The sequence below is a fragment of the Leopardus geoffroyi genome, chromosome D1 (genome assembly GCF_018350155.1).
Source record: "Leopardus geoffroyi isolate Oge1 chromosome D1, O.geoffroyi_Oge1_pat1.0, whole genome shotgun sequence".
NCBI lineage: Eukaryota > Metazoa > Chordata > Mammalia > Carnivora > Felidae > Leopardus > Leopardus geoffroyi.
In genome coordinates, this window is record NC_059329.1 from 20,810,880 (window position 1) to 20,831,435 (window position 20,556).

Here is a 20,556-nt window from a genome sequence, read left to right on the forward strand (position 1 = left end):
GCGTTTTTCCCAAGGAACTACATTCAGTGTGTCCGCATTGAGCTCAGCTTTGAACTGGGTCTGCCAGTATCTGTGTTTTATCTTAATTTATTTTGTGCATCTATCAGCAAGATGTGTTCTGAAGGCATCAAAGAAGCCTAAGAGAGGTTATTTTTGGCGTCCTGGAATGCTCAAAAAGTTTTCCGTATAAATTAATGGCAATCGCATCTTCATTTTCTGCCATTTTGGCTTACGACAGGTTTCATAGGAATGTTCTATTTCTGCATAGTAGAGAAATCTGTATTAATAACTGGTAAAGCAGAAAGTAAGACAAAATCATTAGGGATTGACAGGGCCGCTGTTGGATTTTAAAAATTTCAATTCATCATTATCGTCTAAATATGTATATACCTAATAACCAGCTTCAACACATATAAAGAAAAAAAAATCACAGAACTGTAAGATCAAAGTATCATCATAGTGGAAGAATTCAGTACATAAACGTATTTTATCATATTTTTAAAGGTTTATTTATTTTGAGAGAGAGAGTGTGAGTGAGCGGGGGAGGGGCAGAGAGAGAGGGAGACAGAGAATCCCAAACAGGCTTCATGCTGTCAGCACAGAGCTCCATGTGGGTCTGGAACTTATGAACTGTGATATCATGACTTGAGCTGAAATCAAGTCAGATGCTTAACCAATTGAGCCACCCATGCGCCCCTATTTTATAACATTTTAAATTCTAAAATATTTGTGTGTGTGTGTGTGTAACAAGCTCAACAAATCACTGTTTATGTGAATAATTCATCAAAGACACAAAGAATTTTATATGACCTCTTTTGCTAGTTACTAAGGCCTACCTCTTTCAAAGGTTAGCCAAGGTTCCTGTGCATGTGTCAGTATTCCTTCTAGCCAAATAAATTTGTTCCCTGCTGACTGGACTATAAACAAAACAGGTCACTGAACTTGAACTGAAAACCAAAAATAATTACGTATTTTATCTTTTAACAATCTCTTTTAAATTCCAGGTCTCAGTCTCCTTCCTAATGTTTATATTTCCCTTCATTTATGTGGGTCAGTTCATATAAATACAAATTACTCTGAAATCCTTTCACAAACCCTAAACATCCAAGATTGTGGATGCATCTTTCAAAAGGCAAATAATTTCTCACTTCAAGTTTTATGTATAAGCTGAGCGATACGGTGCAGTGGTTAAGTGTGTTTGCGGTTTAAGACTGTAGTATGAGCTCTGGTGCCATGATTTCTAGATGTGGCTTTAGTATTCTCACTTGTAAATGGAAATGCCTTAAATGTCTTCTGTTTAGGATGATAGTAAGGTCTGGAACGACATAAGGTTCTTATCAGCAAGCAACTAACAGTACTTGATACAAATGTTCAATAAATGTCTTGCTAACAAGCAAACAAATAGATAGGACTGGGAGTAGTGGACGGAAGTGAAGGAGGCACCTATAAGGATAAAACACGAAGAGAAAAATACTGACAATTCCATCTCCATGAGTAATAAAAATGTAAAATTTTTTTTTAGGTTTATTTATTTTTGACAGAGACAGAGTGCAAGCATGAGCTGGGGAGGTGCAGACTGAGAGAGGGAGACACAGAATCTGAAGTATGTTCCAGGCTCCGAGCTGTCAGCACAGAGCCCGATGCGGGGCTCGAACTCACGAACCGTGAGATCATGACCTGGGCTGAAGTTGGATGCTTAACCGGCTGAGCCACCCAGGTGCCCCAAAATATTTTTAAGTTTATTTATTTTGAGAGAGAGACAGAGAGAGCAAGTGGGGGAGGGGTAGAGAGACAGGGAGACAGAGAATCCCAAGCAGACTCCGTGCTGTCGGCACAGAGACCGATGTGGGACTCGAACTCACAAACCGCGAGCTCGTGACCTGAGCTGAAACCAAGAGTCGCACGCTTAACAGACTGAGCTACTCAGGTGCCCCAACATGTAAAAATATTAATATGCAGTAGATATGTGATAACACAGATCTCTATTAAACCTGCTTGACTTCTGTCCACAATAAAATTTGTGTGAAGATCCTAAAACTACTTGACCTTGTAAACCACACTTCTTCCTGCATATGCATGTGTTTTTAGCATATGCTTCCATCATAACAATAAAATGGAAGATATTCTTATACCCTGAAGACAACTAAAAACTGACCCCACAATTCTCAGCATCTGTTTTTCACATTTAAACATAAAAAGATGGGGCACACGGGTGACTCAGTCCGTTAAGCGCTGACTCTTGATTTCGGCTGGGGTCATGATCTCACGGTTGGTGAGTTTGAGCTCCACATTGGGCTCTGCGCTGACAGCGTGGAGCCTGCTTGGGATTCTCTCTCTCTCTCTCTCTCTCTCTCTCTCTCTCTCTCTTTCTTCTTCTTCTTCTTCTTCTTCTTCTTCTCTCTGTACCTTCCCCTCTCATGCTCTCTCTCGAAATAAATAAAAAACCATAAAAAGAACCTTAATTTTTCAGAATTGCATTTGTTTGATTCCCTCTAAATGTTGTATGATGAAAGAAATTTTCCCTCTTCTGACTCGGATTTCTTGGAAAATTTCACAGTATTGGTTGCCCAGGGGTCATTGTACAAACTTACTGCTTCTTCTACAGCAAACGTCAAACCATCTATGCTTAGAATCTGTAGTTGTGGGAAACTCACTTCTAATTCATGTATCTTATTTCATATTTTATTGTCTCTGACCCTTTGAAAGTCCTTTATTAACTTGGGGTAGTACCTTTTTTCCCATTTACTGACACCTGTTGTTCCTAGTACTGGACTGAGGCTTATTCAGGCAAAGTTACTCTTCTCATCATCTCCTCAAGATGTCTTGGTTTCTAGTTTTAGGGTTCAAGTCATACTGTGATACTGGCTAACATATACTGAGTTCTTGGCATTTTGTTCCAAGAACTCTGTTAGCCACTTAAAAACTTTAAGTGGCATCAGAAAAGAATGTGTATCATCTATTCCTTAAATGCAGTATTTTGTTGCTAATTTTTAGATTTGCAGCTTTTGGTTCCATACAACCTTTTTGGTTTGAGCTGTTTCTGATAGATGAATATTAAAGCATCTCAATGATTGATTTTGAGTTTGTCATATTCTCCTGGTAGTTGTTTTAATTTATTCCAGGCTCTGCTCTTTCATATGTATAAATTCAAAAACCTTCTGAAGTAGGAAGTAGGTGTGGCTGTGATCTACATTTTGCACATGAAAAAACTGAAATTTACAGAGGTTGAATAACTTACCCAAAGTCCCATAGCTAGTGTGTTCACAGAGCCAGATTCAAATATAGTTCTGTCTGACTCCAAAGCCTGTGTTCTTCAGAGATAAGCATAATATAGACTCTTACCCAACTTTTGTAGAGAGAAAAAACAAGGTCAGTGTGGTTTAAGTGAGTGGTAAGACACATAAAGCTGAATTAAGGCTCAGCTCTCTAGTTCAGCCAGAACAGAAATGTTACTGTCACCTCACGTTACAAGTCTGGAAATGCTAGCCTTGCTATGCTGAGTAATTGAATAGTCAGAATGTTTTAGATTCAGAAAAATCTCAGAGTTGGAAGAGATTTTTAAGATCGTGCAGTTCTATCAAAGTCTAAATGTCAGTATCCTTCCCAAATAGTTCTGTCCCCTGAGAGACTTACTATATATAGATGGCCTGTTGTATCTTTGTACAGTTCTGTACAAAATCCATCATCACATTGACCTGGAAGCTGATTACCACTTGTTTTCTGCGTTTATTCTGAAAACCCAGAATCCTTTATAAGATAAATGGAACTTTGAATCTCTACCTCTTTTTTTCTGTATCTGGGTTGTGATGAGTCCTTTCCTCTGTGAAAATAGGCCTCGAATCAACAGTAATATTTGAAGCTCTTGCTTGCTCTCAAGGATTTAATGGAGAGTAGCTCTTGGGAATATGAGGTGAAAGAGGTTAATTACTACTTTGTAATTAAAGAATCTTAATCATGAAAAACCAATCACAATCACAAAGTTTAGTTGGAGATGCCAAATAGACATATTCAGGACTCCAGGGCAATTGTCCCAGGGGTGTTGTTTCATTCTGTTAATCAAAGCTTGGTGGCCTGCTTTCAAGCTTTAGGGTAGCAAAACAGAAAACTTTTGATGTTCCCCAATAACTGACAAAATGATGTTGGTTTTCCTTTCCCAGGAATGCTGGCAGTAATAATCCTTCCAATGCTCTGAAAATGATAAATTTTCCTATTTTTCCTCTGTTAAAATGAAGAAAAATTCTCCTATTGCCAAAACCTATAAAAGGTGACTTTCTCTTCATTTATTACACTAGGCTATACCTAATCCTTATAGTAGCCTAAAAATCCTTAGGCTGGTGAATTGGGGTAATGATTAAGCTCCAGGAAGTGAATACAGACATTTTCTAAATTGACTGAATGTAATCGCCAAAAGATATGGGGTAGACACCTTCCCAAGCAGCCAGACATATAATGGAGAAGGGTCCAATTGATACTACTCTCTGGCAGTGACCTCCTGTGCATATTGTTTCCATGGTGGCTCTTGTCTATTTAATTCTACAACACAACATCCCTTAGTTTCTGGGGCCCATCAATTCCTCCTATCAAAGCCTTGAAACTTTGACATATCTATTAAAAGCCAGAAATTTGGATTAGATTAAAAAATCCAACTATAGTCTGGTTACTGGAGACACATCTAAAACAGAAGCAGAAATAATGGTGGATAAAGAAAAGGATACAAAAGGGATATACAGGGCAAACATTTACCAACTTTGGTAGATTGTATTATTGTTCCCAACTCTTATGTACTTTTCTTCTTTAAAAAAATTTTTTTTACCGAAATATAGTTAACACACAATATTACCTTAGTTTCAGGTGTACAATACAGCGATTCAACAAATCTATGTGTTATTGCTATGCTGACTGCAAGTGTAGCTACTATCTGTCACCGTATGACACTATTGCAATACCATTGACTGTATTCCCTGTGTTGTGCCTTCTGCTCCCTTGACTTATTCATTCGATCCCTGGAAGTCTTCTTTTTTTATATATTTTTTACATTTATTTATTTTTGAGAGACAGAGAGAGACAAACGTGAGCAGGGGAGGGGCAGAGAGAGAGGAAGACACAGAATTCAAAGCAGGCTCCAGGCCCTGAGCTGTCAACACAGAGCCTGACGTGGGGCTCGAACCCATGAACTGTGAGATCGTGACCTGAGCTGAAATCAGGCGCCCAGCTGACTGAGCCACCCAGGTGCCCCTAGATCCCTGGAATTTTTTATCACCCTCTCCCCTTCACACATTTTGCCCATCTCCCCTACTCCCTTCCCCCCTTTCTCTATAAGATGATTACGTATTTCCACTTACACATCCCATTGTTTCACTTTACTATGTGACATGCCTAAAGTGAACAATGTTTGAGCTAAAATTTGTGGCATTCTTTTATTCCCTCTGTCACAAGAATGGGATGTTGCTGGTAGGGGGTGTCTTTAGTTTGAATTTAAAATGAAAATATACGTGGAACAGAGACCGAGCAGTTTGGGATCCACCAACATGCAATGTGAGGGGAAAAAAATCCTCCAGAATTTTTGTTAGCTATTGAAATTTGGGAGATTGCTTGTTAATGCAGATAACGTAACCAAGACATAATATAACATAACCTAGACTCTAAGTCCAGAAAAAAAAATCCATCAAAAATAAACACCGTGAGAAGGGAATCTGGCAAGAGCAAATAAAGAAGGCCAGCCAGATGTCTGAGGCTAGATACTCCCCTTGCATGCTTTGGGCTTCTGTAATCTTGCTTGCCTCTTGCATCAGGCAACTGCCCGTGAAGCACAAATGATAGTGTTCTCCCCCTTGTGCAGCCAAGGGAATGTTTCCAAGTACGTGGAAGTTAGCCAAGCATAAAAGAAGGCCAGCACCAGGGCTCTGGGCTCAGCCTTTGGAGGTGACTTTGCTGGGCCAGCATTGGTGTGAAATAAACAATCTTTTCTGATTCCCGGAGTGTGTGTCTCTTGTCTCTTCCTGGGCACTATTTGCTGTAACATTTTTGGGGCGTTGGCCACGAAGCTGTCTGGTAAAGTGGAACATATGAACCGGGCCCTTTAATCGGCCATGGCAAACTCCCTGATAACCCTATAAGACCAGGTGGACACTTTAGCAGCAGTATTGTTATGAAATAGAAGAGGGTTAGACCTGTTAACTGCTGAGAAGAGGGGGGAATATGTCTCTTCCTAAATGAGGAATGCTGCTTCTATGTTAACCAATCAGGGATAGTTAGAGATATGGCCCAACAACTAAAGGAATGGATCATCAAATGGAGGCAAGAATTAGCAGACTCATGGAACTCTTGGAGCAACATATGGAATTGGGCATCCTGACTCCTCTCTTTAGCTGGTCCTCTCCTAATGCTTTTCATAGCCCTACTGTTTGGCCTTTGTATTCTTAATATGCTAGACAGCTTTGTTTCCTCTTGCCTAGAAGCTATAAAACTCCAGGTGATGCTCCAGCTGGACCATTCTAGCTATCACTACTCTCCTTTGGATGGTGAAAAGCCCTAGCTGTCATACCCCTCCCTTTGACATCCTTGTCCAGCAGGAAAAAGCCAGAATGGTCTTTGCTCCTCTTCTTGTGATAGAAAGGGGTTCTCCAGCCCCTACAAACTGATTTTCTCTAAGGCTGCTATAGCAGCTTGAGAATCAAGAGTGGGGAATGAGAAGGTAAGCCAGCAAGAGCAGATGAAGGAGGCCAGCCTGATATCTGAGGCTGGATACTCCCTTTGCATGCTTTTGGCTTCTGTAATCTTGCTTGCCTCTTGCATTAGCCAACTGCCCACATAGCACAACTGATAGTGCCCCTCCACCCCCACCCTGTGCAGCCAATAGAATATTTCCAAGTACCTGGAAGCTAACCAGGCATAAAAGAAGGCCAACACCAGGGTTCTGGGCTCAGCCTTTGGAGGTGACTCCATCGGGCTGGCACCAGTGCTAAATAAACAGTTTTCTGATTCCTCAAGTGCGTGTTGCTTGTCTCTTCCTGGGTGCAGACTATTTGGTGTAACAACAGGGGTGCCTGGGTGGCTCAATGGGTCAAGCCTCCGACTTTGGCGCAGGTCACGATCTCGCCATTCCTGAGTTTGAGCTCTGCATCAGGCTCTATGCTGACAGTTCAGAGGCTGGAGCCTGTTTCATATTCTGTGTCTCCTCCTCTCTCTCTGCCCCTTCCCCACCCATGCTCTGTCTGTCTCTCTCAAGAATAAACATTTAAAAAAATTAAAAACACACAAAATAAAGTGATTTTTAGGTAAAAAAAAAAATGGACACCTAAGAGTGACCATTATCAACACATTTGCACACACACAAAATACTAAAGGTAGTTATTAAGGTGGAAAAAAAATAATCTCAAGGAGAAATTATAAAGAAAGAAACTAAGAATAACATAGAAGGTAAATACATGGATAATAAGAATTAATCTTGACTTTACAAAAAAATACAATGATTTTATGAAGCTTAAAGTATATTTATAATAAAAATTCATGATAATAAAGTACAATGGAGTTCAGGATCCTAAATTTCTAACACAATTGGGGAACTAATAAAAGAGTCATTTGTACACAATTTTAATAATTTGAAGATGTATTTTTAATTTCTGGTGTAACCGCTAAAAATCCCATGTATGACTAAAAATTAACAGAAAAATAGAATAATTAAAAAACTTGCTCAATCCAAAAGAAAGCAGTCAATGAAAGAAAAACAAATAAAACTGGTTGATTAAGTAGAAAAAACAATGAGATGGAAAATATGTACACAAATGTCAGTGTATACTACACGTAAATGTGTTAAAATTTCAAATTAAAAGAGCTACATCACCAGACTAGGTGCAAATCCCAACCATATAAAGACCTTGGGGCGCCTGGGTGGCGCAGTCGGTTAAGCGTCCGACTTCAGCCAGGTCACGATCTCGCGGTCCGTGAGTTCGAGCCCCGCATCAGGCTCTGGGCTGATGGCTCAGAGCCTGGAGCCTGTTTCCGATTCTGTGTCTCCCTCTCTCTCTGCCCCTCCCCCGTTCATGCTCTGTCTCTCTCTGTCCCAAAAATAAATAAACGTTGAAAAAAAAAATTAAAAAAAAAAATAAAGACCTTAAATTTAAGAGCACAGACATGTTAAAGGTGAAAGAATTGAAAAAGACACACTATGTAAACTTTAACAAAACAGTTTTTAAAAGTATTTTGTTTTTCTAGTTGTTTATGGCAGGAAATTTACTCTGATCTCAATGATTTTATCACAGAGTGTAGAAGCTTCTCATTTATTAGAGTTTTGTTTTCTTTTGACTCAGGAATTATTCTAAGGAGTTTGGTTGTTTTTAAATGTCCAAATATAAGACTTGTCATGCTTAAACAGCACCTACTAATTTCAGCTTTATTGTGTTGTGGTTAGTGACTTCTCTGCTACTTGAATTTATTGACTTTTCCTCCATAAAATTAATTTTTTTTTTCAACGTTTATTTATTTTTGGGACAGAGAGAGACAGAGCATGAACAGGGGAGGGGCAGAGAGAGAGGGAGACACAGAATCGGAAACAGGCTCCAGGCTCTGAGCCATCAGCCCAGAGCCTGATGCGGGGCTCAAACTCACGGACCGCGAGATCGTGACCTGGCTGAAGTCGGACGCTTAACCGACTGCGCCACCCAGGCGCCCCTCCTCCATAAAATTATATCTGCTTTATACATCATGGATTGAAATGAAGAGATATTCTCAGGAGAGTACAAATTTTAATAAACAGATATTAATTTAAATGTTTATTTACTTTTGAGAGAGAGAGAGCCTAGTTGAGGGTCAGAGAGAAAGAGAGAGAGTCCCAAGCAACCTCCACACTATTAGCACAGGGCACAACGTGGGGATCAAACTCACGAACCATGAGATAATGACCTGAGCCAAAATCAAGAGTCAGACACTGAACTGACTAAGTCACCCAGGCGCCTAATTTATAAAATTAGGTATATATTTTCACTTCACTTCAAATTACTTTTAAAGAGTCAGGGTATAAACACAAACACATACATACTATGATTATAAATACATAAATAAGCCTTCCTAAAGAGCACATTCTTTATAAAGGTATTTTTCTTTTTAAGCTTTTTATCAGTGCATCTTTCACTTCCTTGTTCCTCAGACTATATATCAGGGGATTCAACATGGGAATCACGGTGGTGTAAAATACTGAGGATACTTTCTCCTGGATGAGTGAGCTGTGGGAAGCAGGTTTGAAATACATGAACATGAGAGTCCCATAAAATGTAAGAATAGCTGTCAAGTGGGAACTGCAGGTGCTGAAGGCTTTGGACCTGCCCTCTGTCGAGTGCATGCGGAGGATGCTGGAGAGAATAAAGACATAAGAAACGATGATTGTCAGGCTGGTGGCTATCATGTTAAATCCACCAATGACAAAAATCAAAAGCTCATCAATATAAGTGCTTGAACAAGAGAGTTTAATAAGTGGGATGATGTCACAGAAATAATGTTTAATGATGTTCGAGCCACAGAAATTCAGCCTTAATATACAACCGCCATGAATCATAGCATCGGTAAATCCTATTGAGAAGCCAGAAGCCACCAGCAGAGAACAGACTCGAGGGGACATGATGACATTGTAGAGCAGGGGGCTGCAGATGGCGACATAGCGATCGTAGGCCATTACAGCTAACATGTAGCACTCAGAAATGCCAAAGATACAGAAAAAAAATAGCTGAGTCATGCATCCAGAATAGGAGATAGCTGTATCCCCGCATAAAAGCTCTGCCAGCAACTTGGGAGTAATAACAGAAGAATAGCACAAATCTACCAAAGACAGACTACCGAGGAAATGGTACATAGGGGTGTGAAGTTGGGAACTGAACCTAATTATTGAGATCATGCCGAGATTTCCTACCACTGTGACTATATAAATCCCTAAGAAGAGGCAGAAAAGAGGCAGCTGAAGCTCTGGTTGGTCAGTTAGTCCCCAAAGAAGAAACTCAGTCACTGTGGAATGATTTCTTGTGCCCATTGTCTCCTGAGAAATCTGTGGAAATGAGAGGAAGACAGGCAGGGTCCCAGCTTGCCTCCGATTCCCTGTAGCCAGGTATCTCTAGTATGGAAACATGCAACAAAGGTTATCTTATCCCCTTGACACTGAGCTTGTACCTTCATTGATGTTCAGGGACTTTGACACCCCCACCCCACCCACCTGCCCAAAGCCGATAACATAGCAAGTAAGCATCTATTTAACTATGCTATGAATAAACTTTAGCAATCTCTCCAGTGTCTCAAATTCTTTTAGCCAAGTATAAAGCCTTTAACTCTAGAGTCAGAAGACAAAAGACATAGGAGAGGCTTTCTAAAGCAAATCAGCCAAAGGTGGTCGTAAAAAAAGGGCCGTGGACTGAGAAAATACTTTTGTGAATGACACATTTGCCTAGGGCTGGCCTGCCCCTAGGATTTCCTACAGAGAAGATGTCCATTGTTAGGTCAACTAGAGTTGCCACGCCAAGGTTTCCAAGGGTGTTCAACAGAATTCTCAGGAGCTATTCATAGGTCTTACATGAAATAAGTAGCCCATGATTTCAGACACACAGAATTACAGAAAGTTAAAAAGGTTTCTTAACTGAGGGATATTTCAGAATCTCCTAGAGAGCTCTGCAACATACAGTACTTTCCAAACTTATCTGATGATAGAGTCCCCCACCCACTGTTTAACAAAACCTATTTTAGACTCCGAAAACCTATTTTGGCTCAGAACCTTTTCAGAAACTGGTTTCATTTGCATGTGTGTTCCATTTTTCATCTGGTCCCAAGCGAATTTTCAGGTAGGAAGTTCATTCTTCATATACTTCAGTAAAGCGGAACGATGATAGAACAGCAGACTTCCCAAACGGTTTTTGCCTTCTGACTCTCTGGCCATCCTGTGGGCTAAGCCCACCTTTCTCATCAAGGCCCCTGAGCATGATTTAATGCCCTACGGCTGGCGCTGATGCTTCTGGCAATGCCAACAACCAGATAGTGGTGCTTCCACTGGAAGTTCCCAGGTAGTGCCTGCTATCTTCCACTCACGCTTTTTCCATGAGGGGACGGGATGGCACATGGTCTGGCGCTGCCCGCTCTGGGGCCAGCCAAGGCCTCATCTCTGAAAAACTGACCATTTGTCTTTAGTGTTGGGCTGTCATAAAGCCCTATCTAGACTCTCTCATGTTTACCCAGTTTATACGTAACTCTGCTCAGACATCTGGTTTAGCATTTTCTCAACCTGCTTGGCCCAGCACCTACCTTTCTGCTTGGCTCTTCAAGAAGTTCTTCACGACGTCTTACTTTCAATCCGAGGACACATGAGGACAAGGCACAGCTCCCGTGGCCACTGGCCTTCCCGGGGATGCAGGTGCCTCCTTCTGATTTCCCAAACTAACTAAAAACAAAGAAGCTTCATAACACTGGATAGCTGCTTTCTGAGAAGGTTTCCAAATTCTGCAGAACACATGACTTTTGCAGCTGTCCTTCTCCCATCTTTCTAAATTAATTTAATTATTTCTTTTAAAGGTTTTTACTTAAGCTTGAAGAACAGCGAGAGTGAGCAGAGGAGGGGGCAGAGATAGAGGGAGACAGAGGATCCGAAGCAGGCTCCGTGCTGACAGCAGAGAGCCCGATGCGGGGCTCGAACTGTGAGATCATGACCTGAGCGAAGTCAAACGCTTAACCAACGGAAACACCCAGGCGCCCCTCTTCTTCTCCCATCATGAGGGATGCAAATAGGAGAACCATGGGCAAAAGAGATTGTCCAGTTGCTCTTAGCCTGATGTTGAAATACCCCGGAGTCTTCCTTCCCCTTTAGCCCTTACCAATCAGCAGGCACAGGTGTAGTCTAGTCTCAGAGACAACACAGAGAGAAATGTCAAAGAATGTTCAAGAAGACACATTTGCTCAGTTTTGGCTTTTAATCTCTTCCCATGTGTGCCTTCAGACCTTCCTGAGCATCGCAAACACACCAACCGGTCTGGCCACGTGTCTAATTCTCCCACACCTCCCCTACCTCCTACGGGCCTCTATCGAAGTAACTTGTCCTCCATCCTGTTCCTGTTCGTTGCTCTGTTGGGGGACCCTGAACCCGTCTGCCCTTTATTCAGGTGAGGATTCTCTCTCCCGTGTCTTTCCTACTCTTCACCCATTTCAGTGATTTAGGTCCTAGCTACTCGATGCAGAGTCAACAAACCCAGCACCAGCATCATTTGGAAATTTGTAAGAAAGGCATCATCTCAAAACCTCAACCATACCAACTGCATCAGGATCTAGATTTTAGCAAGATTCCCCACAGGATCGGTGTGCACATTAACGTGTGAGAAGCACTGTTGGAGGTTATTCTCTCCCGGAGCTGAAATCACCTTTCTTTGTTGTTTCTTCCCCTGAATCTCTCTTTTCTGCTTTTTCGCTGTGCCAGAAAGCATCCCGCCATCATGAAAAGCCCAGCTTTGAAGAACAGTGTTTTGTTTTTTTAATGAAGAGGTTTCTTTAGTCTTTTTTGCTTGCTTATTTATTCATTTGGTGGGGGAGGGGCAGGGGAGGAGGGGAGGGTATCTGAGGTGGGCTCTGGGCTGATAGCAGAGAGCCCGACGCAGGGCCTGAACCCACAAACCGTGAGAGTCATGACCTGAGCTGAAGCCAGATGCTCAACCGACTGAGCCACCCAGGTGCCCCTGAGAACAGCTTCCTAAGAACAGCTTTCTTGGATGAAGGATACAAAACTGTAATTTACATTTCAGTATTTTGCCATCTGTATGTAGACTCAGAGACTTCATGGCAGAGAAATGTGCATGTCCAATAGCTTATTGTGACAAATTGTATTACGCAGGGAAGACATGTTATAAAATGATACCTTAATCCACATAGAACAATGCTAGCAATGTTACACGTTAGCATTGTTAACAATGTTAGCAACGTGAGCTAGCACTCTGCAGAAAAATACTTTATTTAACCATCTGCTAAACAGTAAGTTCCACCATTAAGGGGTTAAAACTTTTTATGTTGTTTTGGAACACTTTCCAAAGTGATCTGCTTACACTGACCCAGACCTGATTCAGATTCTCACATAATTTCAGGAACTCGAAAGTAATATGGTCATGTCAAAGGTGTTTTTAAACATTTTAATGCACCACACGGTACTGTTAAAACCATGACAATTGAAACTATTTTACAAAGGTGGAGTCCAGATTAGCATTGCCGAGTAGAAATATGTGCAGGCATATGGGTAATTTAAAATTCTAGAAGTCCATTTTTTTCCAAAAGTAAAAACAAGCAGCTGAAGTCAATTGTAATACTTCAGTTTACTTAACTTGATATATCCAAAATTTTCTCATTTCAACATGTTAAGATATGAAAATCCTAATGAACTATTTCATGGTTTTGTGTTTTTGGTGCAGATCTTTAAAGTTGTTAATGGATTTTATACCTACAGCACTTCTCAAATCAAATTAGCCACATTTTAAACGCTTAGTGGCTGCATATGGCTGGTGGCTATGATTTGGACAGCACAGGTCCAGAATATATATATTTTTAAATCTGACCTAATTGTCAAATCCCCATGATCCCCACCTTTTTAAAAAAAAAATGTTTTGAAAGACAGAGAGCATGAGTGGGGAAGAGGTAGAGATAGAGGGAGAAAGAGAAGACCAAGTGGGCTCTGCACCATCAGTGTGGAGCGTGATGTGGGGCTCGAACTCACCAACAGTGAGATCACGACCTGAGCCGAAATCAAGAGTTGGATGCTTAACTGACTGAGCCACCCCAGGCTCAAGAAGGAAACCATCAGCACAGAGGTGCAAAAAGAGGACTGAACTATGAGTCATAAGATTTAGTTCAACCACGGCTCTAAGACTTACTATATAATATTGGACTCCTCGTAAATTCTCTTAGAGGTTCATGTTTTAACCTGTAAAAGACAATAAATACTTTAATTTTTTTGTGCCAATTAAACAAGACAATAAGTATAAACACATTCTGTGCATTGCAAGGTCTATATAAATGTATTTGTAAAATTCCTACTTTAGATGTTGTGATCTCACAGCTTTATTCACAGATTCGAGTCTATTTGCCCCTTTTTGGATGAGGGGGCAACACACAGCTGTGTCCAAGATGAGTGTCCACGGCCTCTGACAGCTATTGCTATGGTTCAGTGGACTGCAAACGTTGGAACCTCCGGAGCTCCTGTGGATAATCAGGAGTTGATGTTAGAATCTGTTGCCATACTTCTCCAACATGAGCATTGTGAGTGTGAAACTCCCTTTCCTCCTCGGGACATGCTTGCTGAGTGCCTCTTCCTCTTCCTATCCTTTTTACGTTGGGAATAAAGTCGGGTTAATTATACCTTTTCATCCTTAAGTGTCTACAAGACCACAGCGAAAATGAAGAGCAGATTTAAATGAATCTGTGACTTCTAGTCTCAGTTTACGTATTGTATGTCTGGAAAAATAAAGATCAGTAATTCTCAAGAGTTTCTTATCTCCTGGGGTTTACCGTATTTGTATATTTGTAAGAACTGTCCCTATCATCCTCTTTTTACATAAGTAAACTTAGCCGATTTAATGTGGTCATGTTTCTAGAGTCATGCAACTAATATAACCCAACATTAGGAATTATTTAGGACACAATGCTAAAGAAATGGAATGGATTTAAAAAAAGTGTATTATTTTCTCATAGAAATTCTTTTAAACTATAGAAGTAGATTTCTAGTTTTATGTATATATTTTAAAGTTTATTTATTTTGAGGGAAAAAGTGAGAGAGAGAGAGACAGAGAGAGAGAGAGAGAATGAATTGGGGAGGGGCAAAGAGAGAGGGAGAGAGAGAGAATCCCAAGCAGGTTCCACACTATCAGTGCAGAGCTTGATGTGGGGCTTGAACTCACGGACTGTGGGATCATGACCTGAGCTGAAATCAAGTTGGCTGCTCAACCAACTGAGCCACCTAGGCACCCCTAGTTGTACATTTTTAAATGACAAATGATGAAGCCTTTTTATTTTTTTTAATTAAAAATTTTAGGGGCACCTGGGTGGCTCAGTCGGTTAAGTGTCTGACTTTGGCTCAGGTCATGATCTAGCAGTTCATGAGTTTGAGCTCCGCGTGGGGCTCTGTGCTGGCAGCTCAGAGACTGGAGCCTGCTTCGAATTCTGTGTCTCCCTCTCTCTCTGCCCCTCCTCCACTCATGCTCTGTCTTTGTCCCTGTCTCTCTCTCTGTCTCTTGAAAATAAACAAAAACATTAAAAAATTTTTCTAAGTTAAAAAAAATTTAAATTTTTATTTAAATTCCCATTAATTCACATACAGTGTAATATTAATTTCAGCTGTACATTATAGTGATTCAACATTTCCATACAACACCTGGTGTTCATCACATGATGAAATCTTTTTGATTTGTTTATTAAGCATACTTAAGCCCTCTATCATAGATTAGGCATACTGAAAGAGGATTTAACATGAATCCCTTCAGAACTTTGCAATCTAGTGAGGCAGGGTATATTGTTCAACACACGACTAGCCTGACAAATGATTGTATGAATGAAGGATCGTATACAGTCCTCCGTGTACTAAGCAGTGGGTAGTGTTTGAGCTCAGAGAGTAGCAGAGCACTACTGTCTATAGTGATAAAGATAATCTTTACGGAAGGGTAGATTACATTTTTTAAAAATGTTTATTCATTTTGAGAGACAGAAAGAGAGAACATGAATGGAGAAGGGGCAGAAAGAGAGGGAGACACAGAATCTGAAGCAGGCTCCAGGCTCTGAGCTGTCAGCACAGAGCTTGATGTGGGGCTCGAGCCCACGAACCATGAGATCGTGACCTGAACTGAAGTCAGACACCCAACCGACTGAGCCACCCAGGCATGGCTGGGAGGGTAGATTTTACACTGAGCCTTCAAAAGTGGGGACAGTTTGCTCAAACTGAGTGAATACAAAAGGATATTCAAGGAGTAGAAAGGTCCTAAGCAGAAAAAGTCTAGGAAGCAGAAAGTGGAAAGAGTATGTAAAGAACCTTGGGATAAAGGCAGCAGGGTCAATGCTTCCTCTTTTCGATTATGGGCAACTCATGTCAGGGATGGCTCTGGGGCCAGCCAGTCAGTCCCTAGCAGTGGCTTTCCGGGACGGTGAGCGCCATGTGCCTGGCGACCTCCGGACGAGCCCCTAGTGGCACCCTTAACTGACAAATGCACTTGCAAACTCCAAACTTTCAGAACAAACTATTGAAAACAAACACAGGTCCAGCTGTGGCAGAAATTATGACACTATTTGTTTTCAATGACTTCACAATTAATTAGTGTCTGCTACCGGAAGACATATGCTAAATTTTTGGAAGTGGCGAAAAGGTGGATCAAACCTAGTACTTGCTGTGAAACAATTTCTGTTCTTAGGTAAAAGCGCTTTTGGTGCCAGTCATATTTCCCCAGCTATTTTTCTTGTTTTTAAATTTTTTTTGAAGTGTGTTTGTTTTGTTGATTGATTGATTGATTTTTTTTTTTTAATTTTTTTTTTCAACGTTTATTTATTTTTGGGACAGAGAGAGACAGAGCATGAACAGGGGAGGGGCAGAGAGAGAGGGAGACACAGAATCGGAAACAGGCTCCAGGCTCTGAGCCATCAGCCCAGAGCCTGATGCGGGGCTCGAACTCACGGACCACGAGATCGTGACCTGGCTGAAGTCGGACGCTTAACCGACTGCGCCACCCAGGCACCCCAATGTATTTATTTATTTATTTGAGATTGAGAGAGAGAGAGAGAGAGCAGGGGAGGAGCAGGGAGAGAGGGAGAGAGAGAATCCCAGGCAGGCTCTGCGCTGTCAGCACGGAGCTTGATGCGGGGCTCGAACCCACAAACCGTGAGATCATGACCCAAGCCAAAACCAAAAGCCGCACTTTTAACACACTGTGCCACCCAGGAAACCCCCTTCCCCCCCAACTATCTTTCTTCTGTGCTGACCACCACTTTGGCACCTTCTTCCACCACACGTATGCACATGTACGCAGGCCTCCTTACTGTTTGGAACTTGTTGAAAGAGGGATAATTTCTCATTCATCACTGTGTTCCTAGAACCTAACACGATGCCTGGAATATAGTTGAATTTGCTCTTTTCACCATCTTATCCCCACCAGGCATCTAATTCAATCAATATACTTTGTTTTTGGGTGCCTGGGTGGCTCAGTAGCTTAATCATCTGACTCTTGGTTCGGCTCTCGCTGCTAGCTCTCTGTCTCTCTCCGAATCTCACATGCTTATTCTCTCTCTCTCTCTGTGTCAAAACAAATGAATAAACTTAAAAAAACTTTGTTTTCTCCTATCTAGAAAATCATGATCTGAGAAACCTGAAAATAGGCCAACTTAGAGGGGAGGATTTCCATTTACCAGAAAAATTGCAAAATGAGATCAACTTTTTCATCCAGCTTTATTGAGATATAGTTGGCAAATAAAAATGGCATATATTTAAGTTGTATAATGTTATGATTTGATATACACCCATGCACACACACATTGTGGATGGTTTCCACAATCAAGCTAATTAATGCATCCAAAACCTCACATACTCGCAATTTTAAAAAGCTTTCATTTTTAAGATGAATAAGTTTTGGGGATCTAATACACAGCTTGGTGCCTCTAGGTCAGAATATCATATTGTATACTCAAAATTTGGTATGAGATCAACTCTTAACCAAAAGAAATCAGTCATGAATGATAAATTTTATGGTATTAGAAAAGCATATACTTATTACACAATATTCTTCCTTATTCTTAAAATCAAATATTATCTATTTTATTTATACTTGTTCTAGCAATATTATTTCATAGGGGTCTACTGGAAGTGTATTTTAAACACAACACTTTAAGTGTAGTAAAGATACCCACTGACAGCTCATGAATCATACATATTGTGAATAATGTTTAGTAAAATAAATCTCAGATCGCCCTATTATGGTGTGTGTGTGTGTGTGTGTGTGTGCGTGCGCATGTGTGTGTGTGTGTGTGTGTGTGTGTGTGTGACTGCCTTGCCATGAAAGTAGTTTATTTCAGAACAAAAAGCTATTTGTGGGGTGCTTGGCTGGCTCAGTCACTAGAGCCTGTGACTCCTGATCTCAGGGTTGTAACTTTCAGCCCTGCATTGGGTGTAGAGATTACTTAAATAAGAAATTATATTTTGAAAAAGCAATTTGTAATTTGTTATGTAAATATGTGGGGTTGTCTGATTGTAAAATGCAATATGATCCAAAGGCCAAGAGAAATGTTCAGATTATCTGGTATACTTCATTGTAATATGGATAAGTCAAAGTTGAGTCAACAAAAGCAACGTCTTAATAGTTATAGCCAGAGTTCCTTCCAATGTGCAATGTTATTCTGTGTTCTACTTTATTACTATTGAATCGAAGGTGAGCTGAGACCCTATATATAACTGTTAATGTACTGTTTGACTTAGAATAATCATTCTTGATAGATCAAACCCTTTCTCTGATGACCCCAGTAAGTCATTTGATCCTCATTCCCACACACATAATTACGTGATTTATTTTCCACCACTGGCATGGTAGAATCAACTGAAAAAATGCTAGGGTATATGTTGCCTAGGAGGGCATTCTCTTTAATTCTTAGGCAAAGGGTATAGGATTTGACATGTTGGATCAAGTGAAATAACTAATATGAAAACCAACTTAGATACTACTTTGGAGATAAAATTATAGAAGATTGATCTGACTTTACACCCAGTTACTCTCCCATGCCTCATCTGGGGAAGTTTCTATAATGAAATCGAACATGGAGATCAAGAAGTCACGCAGAGATAGACATATAAAGATAGAGAATGGTTTGGATGAAGTTCTCTTCCTTGTCTCACTCGTCTACACTCAAACACAAAGATTCAGGATGCTGTCACTAGGCAGAGAAATGAGAAAATTATAAAGTCAGGTGAACTGGTATAAGGCCAGGATGCTAGAGGTGGTTTTGTGTTTTTGTTTTTGTCTTTGCTTTTGTTGTTGTACAGTTTTGTTTGTTTGTTGTTCTGCTTTTTAACCCCTTTAAAACCCAGAGCTTTCCGAGGCTTTTAGTTAGCGCACTTAGGTTTGGGCCAAACTGTAAGATCCACACACAGCCTCAGATGCTCTCATTGTCACTGTCATCAGTACTAGAAACACCCCCTTGGGAGAGTCTACCCAAGAGTGTGGGGCAGCCTCCACCAGATGTTGCTAGCTATTCTAGCTCTAACAGAGTAGAGGTCCACCACTGAAGGTCGTAAGTGGAGACACGTTTTTACATTTGGCCTACGTGTTGTATTTTGCTAGGTGTTGATCCAAGAAATATTAATGGTGCAGCCACATCTTACAGAGACTTCCACTAAAATTAGATTTTTGTTTTTTGTTCCCTCCAATCCCACGAAAAGGCAAAGAGAGAAGGTGCAGAGTCAAATCTCAGTGACAGCTCCGTACTGTTCTCAGATTCTATACCTCTCTGAGGGTGGATATTGTTTATTTTACTAGGTCAAACTCATCATCAGGTTCCTGCTTTGTCTTCATTTAAATTCTTCAAGAATTCTTGGCCTTGATGTAAATGGAAACTTGAAGGTGGCCCCCATTATATCATGTGATATGTCCAGATGTGTCTGTACTGCCCACTGCCCACAGACACACCACGTACACACACACACACACACACACACACACACACACACGGGGAAGATAAGGGGAAAGACTTGATATTTGTTGAGTACTGATCCAGACATTTGGAAAACATTATCCCAGTTGCTAGCAGTAACAACTCAATGAGCTAAACATGGGACTCCATTTTACCCTTGAGATTACCCAAGCTCAGAGTGATTGCAAAATCTACTCAAGGCCACACAGCTGGCAAGTGGCAGATCCGCAAAGAAGCAAATCCACAAAGCCTCAGACCAGAGCCCATGCCCTGCCGCCCCAAGAGGAGAGTGAGCAAGAAGAAGGCTGCTTATATTTGGAGAGAGAAAGAGGACGTTCAGTGTCTCCTAGGGGATTTAGCCCATATCACCAAATCTGAAAAGCAAACCGATTTGGAGCAAATATCTTCCCCAATAATAAAGCCGGTGAACCTGGCTAGAGAAGTATCTGCTAATCTTTTTCTCACTGACCTCTCCAAAAAATGCACCAGACTCATAATCCGCATAGGTATTCAGGTGATTCATGAAAAGAAGCCCCAGAAGTAAAGCCCCTCTTGTTTCAGGATTCTTGGACTCCATCTCAAAGACCCTGGGCACTGTGGAAAGGGGCCTAGAGAATAAGGAACACATCCAAAGACCAAGCACCACAACATTCCCAGGTGGTCAGTGCTATGACTGCAAGAGATTCTTAAATGTTAGTGTGCTGAAAAATCTTTCAGCGCATCTGGAAAAAGTTGGTCCCCCCCACCCACCCGCAAAGTTCTGATTCCATAAATCTGGGGTTGGAAAAAACAATCTTCAACTTCCGTAAGCATTCCAGGGAGGTACTGAATCAAGAAATCCTGGGTGTGGCAAAATGTCATCACCCAGTTTTGTCCTTCAGGGAATTCTTTCTGCAAGCC

At 41.0% G+C, this 20,556-nt stretch overlaps 1 protein-coding gene across 1 annotated transcript; it reads right to left on the minus strand.

Moving 5' to 3' along the window:
• Window positions 1-9,082: 9,082 nt before the first annotated feature.
• Window positions 9,083-10,019, minus strand: LOC123602374 (olfactory receptor 8D4). Its single transcript, XM_045486882.1, has one exon. It carries the CDS (start codon window positions 10,016-10,018, stop codon window positions 9,083-9,085), a length of 936 nt encoding a protein of 311 aa, XP_045342838.1. The 5' UTR covers window position 10,019.
• Between the last annotated feature and the right edge of the window lie 10,537 nt (window positions 10,020-20,556).